The 9,118-nt window shown below is 39.7% G+C and overlaps 1 protein-coding gene across 2 annotated transcripts in view; it reads right to left on the bottom strand.

Annotated features, from left to right (window-relative positions):
• Positions 1-981: 981 nt before the first annotated feature.
• The window catches only part of LOC107698115 (OTU domain-containing protein 7A-like), an 80,721-nt gene continuing 72,584 nt past the window's right edge, over positions 982-9,118 (bottom strand). For both annotated transcript variants that reach the window (XM_016499039.1, XM_016499049.1), the window contains 3 exons: positions 5,735-5,849; positions 4,922-5,006; positions 982-4,693 (listed from right to left, as the gene is read on the bottom strand). In XM_016499039.1, the coding sequence (XP_016354525.1) occupies positions 3,176-4,693; positions 4,922-5,006; positions 5,735-5,849 (1,718 nt within the window). In that variant the 3' untranslated portion in view covers positions 982-3,175. The remainder of the gene's footprint in view (positions 4,694-4,921; positions 5,007-5,734; positions 5,850-9,118) is intronic.

The following is a 9,118-nucleotide window of genomic DNA, read 5'->3' as shown; positions in this document are numbered from 1 at the left end:
TTGGAGATAGTGTAAATGCGACTTTAGGGTGTGCGATAGCAGTCAGTGTCGGTGTTGTATGCCAATGCTTCTGTATGATTAAAAGGTAAAATAAGGGCACAGAATCGCACTGTTGAAACTCCCACAGTGGCCGCCCACCCTAAAACCACCATGCCTAAATAAAACATAAATTAGATCACCATTATTACTTAATTTAAATTAGTGTAATACTTGATACTGTTAAGAAGCCCCCCCGTATTATACTTATTATACTATAGTGAACAGATTGCTAAATGCTAAGTCATTTTACATCTTTATGACAGCTGGAACATGGTTCAGTTCTTAGGCAAGTGCCCTAGTTTCTGCATCAGCAGAATTATATCTTCCGTACCATGTGCCCTTGGATCAGCTCTCAGTAAAATGTGTGGGTGTGTCTGTGATCCTTTTGCAAATAATTGAGTATCCTGTTTCACAAGTCTTAAAAAAAAAATCTCCCGCATGACGCAAATGACATTTGTCGATAACACATCTTTTGTGTGCAGTATGCAAAGAATGTCTGTCTTAAGTGAACATACAACACAACAGAGAGTTTATTGTCAGGGCGAGACTTTTCTGGCAGATGTTAAACAGGTGACCTGTGGGGCAGCTGTTTGGAGCTGTGTTTCATGCTAATACCTTGGTCCACGACTGACAGCGACTACTGCAGGGATATAGAAGCCAAACAGCACTAGATGCGCAGTTTTATACTAGATTCTATTCCAGTTTCGCGGGCTCAATCATATGAGAAGTCAGACATTCAAATGTGGGTGTTCTGTACTGTAGACTGAAACAGCAGCCTAGGGCGCTTCTCAAATTACAGAACGTTGAGGAAAAACACACACGCAGACACGCAAGTCTGCTACCACACAAGCACACACCTTTCTTCTGCAGAAACAATTAAAAGAACCACACAGACACCGTAGTTAACAATAAACTAACCTTATTTTGTCTCTTCTTCTCCTGCTATTTACATTGGTACCTAATGTGAAAATTAATAATTTAAAGTAGTGTAAAACTCTCAAATGAATACAAAATCATATTTTACAATTCTAAGACGGTGAGAGTCCATGAGCTTGTCGAATATAAAGGAGGGAGAGGAAAAGCAGGAAGATGGGAAGAGAAAGACACACACGAATTTGGAGGTGTAGAAACGTGGGAAGAGAACGAAGCAGTGGACATCCTTGGCCAGGAAAGACAAAACAGTTATAGAGACATGGCGTTGGTTACCTGGACACCACCACACAACAAAACACAACAAGCGCTGCTCTTATGGTAATCTTGTCCACGAAGTAGAAATGCACTTGGTTGGGCCTTTGCTTAGCAGAGGCACACAAAGTGGCTAACATGCTAGTCACACTAGTTGAATTGATTGGCGCAGTTATCTATAACATCTTAATTTTCTAAGCACACAATGAGAATTAGCGCTTCGAGCAGTTGAACAGGTGTATGTTTGTTTGCCAGTTAGTAGTTTAGCATGTTGTCTGTGATGGTTTTTGCACTGCTGTGATCAATATCTAAAAAAAACAGGTAGGCTTGTACCATAAAATGTCCAATTTTACATTTAGAGATTTGGTTTGGCAATGTGTCGTGATACAAACGGACAAAGAATAAATTAATGAGAGATTTTGTGCAAACTAAAAACATATGACATTTTTGTCCATCGCTTGGTTTCACTGGGTTGCTTCACCCACAGTGCAATCTCATAGGTCTAATAAACATAAAACATGTTCTGATTGGCTGTGAATTTGTCGTGTCACCGAATTTTCGTTTTCATTGTACACATGAAAATTTCAGCTACTAACATTCCACATTGCACCTAGTTAGGAAATTATTTTGCACTGCTATGTAATCTAGGAGTCAAAAACCTAAAATGCTTTCAAGAGGTAGATTTGTACCTTTAAATATCCAATTTTCCATTTATAGATTTAGATGCTTCTATGTATATGATAATCACAAATGTGGGGTTAAGAGTAAAATTCCTGAGGACAAATTAAATGGAGGTGAAGGACCATTTTTGGCACATTAGAGGCTAGCATGGCAGTGTTAGCATGAGTGCTACAGAATGTTGATGAGCAGTTGCCAATTTCTTATAGCCAAGCTGTGCCATCAGTGAAGGTATAAAACAGTTGACAAACACAGTTTCATAAGCTTTCCAACTTTAGTCCACTGCTGAAGCATATAAGGGTTTGCATTTCATACATACATCCTAAGGTAAGGTGGTTCTTGTAATTTAGCATTCGCTAGCATGACTGTGTTATATATTGCAAATACAGAAAGCAATGAATGGAAGTCAAATGCTTACTGTATCGGATGTCAAGTTTAAGTAGCACACAATAGTGAGGTTTCATTTGATATCATGATGGAATGCAAACCCTCCTGTGAAGAGGCTTTATATTACAATATAGTACATGATAGAAAGTCAGTGTTTATATATATATACACTGTATATCCACACTCTGATGTGCCACAAATTTAATATTTTCCACCATTATAATCCCTGTACAGCAGACCTCTTACAATCTTATCTATATCCTGTAGAATCATATGGGGAAAAGTAGAATATGGCTGACATCATGAATGCATAGATAAAAGCGGGAGAGGTGGTGGTTGTTACCAAAGTTATTGCTTTCAAAAAAATCAGAGTGCTGAACAGTGCATCTCCCTCCCTTTGAAATGATTTGCAATGCACAGCAAAATCAATGTTATCCGATATTAAGATTCCAAAAAAGCTATGCTGTGAAGTATTGCATTATAATGACCTCTAAACAGAGTTTTCCCTTCCATGGTTTGGGAAGCTTTACATCTCTTTCTGCAGGTACAAGGAGTTTTACAAACACAGACTGAGCAAAATGCACAGACAAGAGCTTTTACTCTAGAACAAGTAAAAGACTGAATTAAACTGGACATAGGACAAAAAATAACACAATCACTGGCCAAAGCTGTAAACTGATTCTGGTTGCACTTCCTGTCATTGTAAAGCAGTGTTCGTTCGATATTGAGAGTAAAGTAACAAGAATAAAAGGAGGCTGATCTTAAATATAGTAGGAAAATGTTATGCTAGTTCTTTGTATCGCTTGCGAAGTGCAAAAAGGTGGTGGTGTTGCTGTTCTTTTCACACACATTGGGGGTGGCTATATATGTGTGCGCATTTGCAGGGCTATCCTGGTCGGTGCACCTTCACCTCTCGTTCCCTGCGTTTCAGCTCCTCTCTATAACAGTATGAGCAAAAGTTCTCCGTCTCGGGTCGGCCATAGAAGGTGCAGTTCTCCCTCCTGCAACGTTTCTGCTGAAAACAGTACATTGGGCAAACACCACTTTGCCCTTTGGTTTTGTCCTGCCCCAGCCAGGCATGGGGCGCTGGGTCCTCATCTGCAAACTCCAGACAGTCCCGGATATCACCAGTGTTGAATCCGTTGGTATAAGTGTGGGACTTGTGTTCCCCAGGCATGTTGTACGGGAGGCTGTCTACCGCATTAATGGTACGGATGCCAGACATGCGGGCTGGGCTGTAGCTCTGAGAGGACAATGAGCGGTTTTGCTGGGGATAGGTAGCACAAGTTTTGAGAGTGCCGACCATTGGCTTGTAGGACTCGTCTTGGTAGCTGGATGACTGCACATTGACATCCCTCAGGTGGATGACACTGTGCCTCTGGATAGGTGGCGTATGGCTATAGTGAGCTGAAACAGGGACTGGTCCAGGTCTCTTAGCACTGTTACTAGGGGAGGAGAAAGGGACAGGGGATATGGAGGATCCTGGGATGGAGGCTGGGATGGGTATCGGGATAGGGGAAGCAGCAAGCTTTGGGCTTCCCTTTTCTTGGACCTTCACACCCTGGGAAGAATTATGGCTAGGTTGCAATACCGGTGAGCAGCTCTCAAGTGGAGAGCTATCTGAACGCTCCCTTTGGAAAACACTCTCCTGTTCAGGCTTCTTAAGTGCCACCCCATTGGTCTGAGGCTTCTTCTCAGTCTCAGACTTTCTCTTCTGTTCCTGCTCAGCACTGAAGCGTTCTTGGGCACTGCTCAGGTAGAAGCTGATCATCTCTTCGTGGAACTGGTGTCGGTGGCTGGTGAGCAGCAACCCAGCAAAGATGAATTTGCGCTCGCCCTGCATGGCTGCCCGAAGTATGTTCAGGCTGAGTTTAACATCTGTGCTATACTTCCAGTTGTCCAGTGTCCGATCACCCGAGTTTTTGCCTGATCCTGGCGGTCTCTCAACAGGTGAGCTACCAGAAGCACGGTCTGTAGGAGAGGGACTGGTTGTCTTTTCTGAGGATGATGTGCTGGCCGACTGGCCTGACTCCTCTTTGCTCCCTTTTCGTGTTTTTGAGTCCTTTTTCTTGGATTTCTGCTCTCCGTTCTCTACCGTTCTACCATTTGTTGAAGTGGACTTGCTGATCTTGCCATGAACAAGTCCTCCAAGGCCACCCATATTCTTCTTAAGTTTGATACCCAGAGTCTTGCTGAAGCTGCCCAGTTTGTTGGCCACTGAGTCTGCCCGTGTTTTGTCTTTGTCCTTTCGCTGCTTGTCCTTGTCTTTCTCCTTACTCGACTTGCCGTTATTGATGTTGGAGTTACTGCAAACAGACTCCCGGTCTGAGTCCATCGATTCTGCCAGAGACTGTACATCCTCACCTGCAGAGGCAGTGGGCGACTCGGGCTGAGCCAAGGGAGCCTGTAATACATAGATTAGCCATGAGGACTCAAAACTGTAGTCACCTTTAGCGAATACTGTTCTCAAAAAAAAAAAAAATGGGGAAACAACCGTGCTCCTGGAGGGCTATCATCCTGCAGAGTTTAGTGCCAACCTTAATTAAACAAACCTAAACCAGCTAATTAAGGTCTTCAGGATTACTTGAAAACATAGCCAGGTGTCTCAACCAATAAATGGACAAGCACTTACCCTTGTTTCAGAAGGAATTCGAATCCATGTTACATTCATGTAGTTGTGCAGAAGGTTTAGTTTAGCTTCCAGTGATAGAATAAGACTAGTGAGAGAGGAGAACATAGTCAAACATCTCTTCTAAAACCAAATTTGTAGCTCAAAATGTTTATCAGCTCGAATGAGGCATTGAATATTCTTGTCCTCTCTTATGTGCCAGTGAAGGAATGGAAGAAATTACAAACCATTTGAAGCATGCAACTAGGAACTCAAATCAGTGCATAAATCTAGTCACCAGAGAATGACAGTTTGTAATCATCAGTCCATTATGGAGCCAATGAACTGGGGGTCAAATCATTACTGTTACTTCAGCGCAGATGTTTGTTTTGGGTCTCTGTTCTTATTTATTTATATGCTTTAATTGGCTGACCTCTGCAAAGTTACTTCGATTTGAAAACATCCTGCACAAGTCATCTTAACCATAAGACTAAATGCAAGAATATGCAACTGATAAAAGTTTGGAACATGTACAGGCTTTAATGACTGAATGAGGCTTTAAGACGTGTCAATCACATCGACCTGTGTGAGGATAATGTGGCCTGGTGCCATGTGCTGGGACCTTCTGGACAGATTGAGCCCATCTAAATCCCTCATATGGTAAAGATAACTTATAGATAGAGGCTCTCATTTGGCCTCAATTGACCTTTGTTTTAATTACCCCTCATTTAGACCAGAGCCTGCTTACAAGTTATTAATTTAATTTAGCTAAGCTTGCCATAGGGGTAGATGGAGGATGGTGGATAGAGGATGAGAGAGAGACAAAAAAGGTCGTACTTTGCCAGCTTAGCATTGTCATTGTCATCCCTTCCCCACTCCCAGTCCCTCCCAGGGTCCACCGCGAAGTGCAGCGCTAGCAGCTTGTGCTCAGAGTCGGTCAGTGGGATGACGGCTGGAAGGGAGGGACAAAAAGACGAGATGAAAGATTTTGATGCAATGTTCAATACCAGGTTGCAACCAGTTTCCAAACAGATTGAAGCAAACAGTGGGCCTAGTTTTTGACTGGATACTAAGACTAGGGAAGGGGTGTTCTTGTTTAAATTACACTGCTTAGCTACTTTTACAGAAATAGTTTACCTAAAAATTAAGGGTCTGACATTATGTTTGATTTTACTTATCTGTGCCATAGGCATCATATTTGATTTAACAGGCAAAGTTTATCCATGCATAATGGCTTAAATTTGTGGATTGTTCTTCATACTAAGTGAATGATTTTTTATTTTTAGGGTGAAGTTTTCCCCAAAAAAAACTGCTTCAGTGGTCTATTTCTTTCTGAGAATCATTAGTTTCTCCTTCACTACAAGGTATGACAAAACGGCAAAAATGTAAGAAGAACAAAAATCATATTTCCATGATTCCAACACCCATTTGACAGGAAAAAACATTTCAACATTAATCAAGTGGTATGTTAACCGTAAGTTAACAGGCCTGGGTGCGGCACTGTTTCCTAAAAAGAAAATATCATGGCCTTCCATCTGTTCTAACTACTTCCCTTTTTCCCCCTTTCCCATCACTGTATTTGTCACTGTACCTGACTAGACTTTTCAAACTACAAGCACCAGAACGAATGGAAGGGAAAAGAGAGAGTGGGTTGAAAGAAGAGAGATAAAGAGAGCGATTCAGTTCTAGTGACTGTTGGAAAATACAGCTTGTTTGAACGGAGGACGTTCCAACCTCTTCTGTCACAACCATACACTCATAAACACGCACACACTGATAGAACAAACTGTCTCCTCTCCTCAGGAACAGCCTGCCATTTTCCAGGTGACTGCTGGGTAGAACTCACAGTGTACCAATAATGAACATACTGCTCTTCGATGACTCATTTAAATCAGACTATGCAGAGTAGGAGTGAGAGACATCGAGTCACAGTAATGAATAAATGTGTGTGTGAAAGAAAGGAAAGGTCAAGGAGAGATAAAGTGTTTGTAGTAGGGCTGATAAAAAGTAGGGGGGAAAAATCTAATCATAATATGGTTATATAAGATTATTATACCACAAAATGTACGATCAATATTTAGGCTAATGTTCAAGATACATATTTTTAACATATGTAAGTTATTATACAAATCTAATAATATGACACGATCACAAAAAACATAAAACAAACAAAAAAAATACATAGCAGTTCAAATCACAATGTCAAAATAATCACTTTTTTTTAAAATTATGCAACCCTAGTGTGTAGAGAAGTGTACCATTTACACTGTAAAAAGTAATGAGTTGAACTTACTTGGAAAACCTGTGGAAACTGATTGCCTCAAATTTCTCAAGCAAATTAGTTTATAATTTTTGAGTTAATAAAACTTACTGTAACTTTGCATGGGTAACTTGTGTATATGTATAGGTTACCAGAAAACTTGAGTGTTGGTAACTCAATTTGACAAGTTCTGCCAACATTTTGCCTTAAATTTCTCAAGTAAGCTGTACTCAAAACTTGAAGTTGTTAATACAAAGACAGAAAACAGATTGTTAGCACAACAATAGGGCATTTATTTGTTTAAAACAATGTTACTTCAAGTCATTACATTTTAGGCATGCTATCAAACCAACAATTTAACACTGTAAGAGACAAAATTACTTACAAAACATGTCTTGTAAAATCAGTAAGGTCCTTTTGAAGGAAGAGTTGAAGGCCGCGGAGAACTGCTGTTCATCTCCCATTGATGTCAGATGTCTGCACAATTATTAAAAAAATATATTTAATATCACTCAAAGCACAAGCACTCAGCATAAAATATAATGAATATCTACTTATTCTGTGCAGGGTTTAAGTTATTAATATAAATATGATGATTGTGAAACGCTCTACTGGATTATGAGGCAGCAACAGCTTGTGGGCAAGCCAAAAAGCTGAAATCTTACTGTTATTTGACAGCTTGAAGAAAAAAAGATTCAGAACCCTATCTGTAAAAAAAAAACAAAAAAAACCTTAACCATTTCAAATTGTATTCACTCTAAAACTGTATTCATTGTTCTTTGCACCAGACAATGGAAACAGACCTTTAATCCAACAAACTAGATGCTCTTAAGTACTGTTTACTAAAGTTGTTTAGTTTAACTATTGCATCCACCTGAAAGTTCACATAACACAGTGTAATTAAGTAAATTCAACAAATTTGTAAAAATCAGTTATGTTTACTCGCTTTTCTTAAGTAGATTCAGTGATTACTTTTTACAGTGCGCAATTTTCCACAGTAAGACATGAGCATGCTTGAAGCACACTTCCTCCCTGTTGAATTTTCAATCAACACACAACTTTGCCTCCCACCCGCGTCTTTTAATTCACAATCCTGGCAACAAGAAGCGTCAAAAATGTCCAGCTGGTCTACTGAACATTCATACAATCCAAAATCTCAGTAAGAATTTCCAACTTTTATTCACTTCAAGCACATTTTGTCTTGAATATGTACCTTTTTCATTCAGTTTGTGAAAGTTTTCAAAAAAACAAAACAAAGAAATTATAATCAACAATGGAACAACCAATTACAACCATGGAATTACAATCTGTTATCATTATTGTATCATGGTACCAGCACAGAACATTTTTGCAAGGGTTTGGGGAGGATGACAATAGATGACAACTGCGAACAGCTACTTTTTCTGAGGTTTTTTTCCTATTCAATTTCTCCAATAGAGCTCTGTGAGTCAAACCAACCAGCACAAAGATGAATCATCATATTGCAAACTTTGATTTGAAGAAAAAAAAATTGAAAATGGTGAGGTACAAAAAGGCAAAATGAAAGATTTCGATGTAACCTTCAAAAGCAGAATGCATTTACTGCAAACCAGGTTGTAACTGCTTTCAAATCAGAATGAAGCAAACAGATGGTTACATCAGACAATTTTAGGCTTGGTACTAATTCTGTTTACACACCTGGCTCATTTGGTGTATTTGTTTTAGAACCTGGCACGTTTTCTCCCTTAGTTCGATTGCTTTAGGCATATATGAACATATGGCACAGTCCTCGCCCTGGACGAGCCTGCTGTCTCCCTTCACCTGTTCACCAGCTCCACGTCCTACCAACCACCAGTCCTTGCTTGTTTGCACAATATATATTTTTTATCAATAGGCTACTGTTATCAAAAGTTATTGTTTTGTATATATATAAAACTCCTGAATAAAAATAATAATGTGTTTGGTCTGATTTAAAAAAAAAT

This window comes from Sinocyclocheilus anshuiensis, unplaced genomic scaffold (genome assembly GCF_001515605.1).
Source record: "Sinocyclocheilus anshuiensis isolate Anshui unplaced genomic scaffold, SAMN03320099.WGS_v1.1 scaffold1054, whole genome shotgun sequence".
Lineage (NCBI taxonomy): Eukaryota > Metazoa > Chordata > Actinopteri > Cypriniformes > Cyprinidae > Sinocyclocheilus > Sinocyclocheilus anshuiensis.
This window is presented reverse-complemented; position numbering and strand designations above follow the sequence as displayed.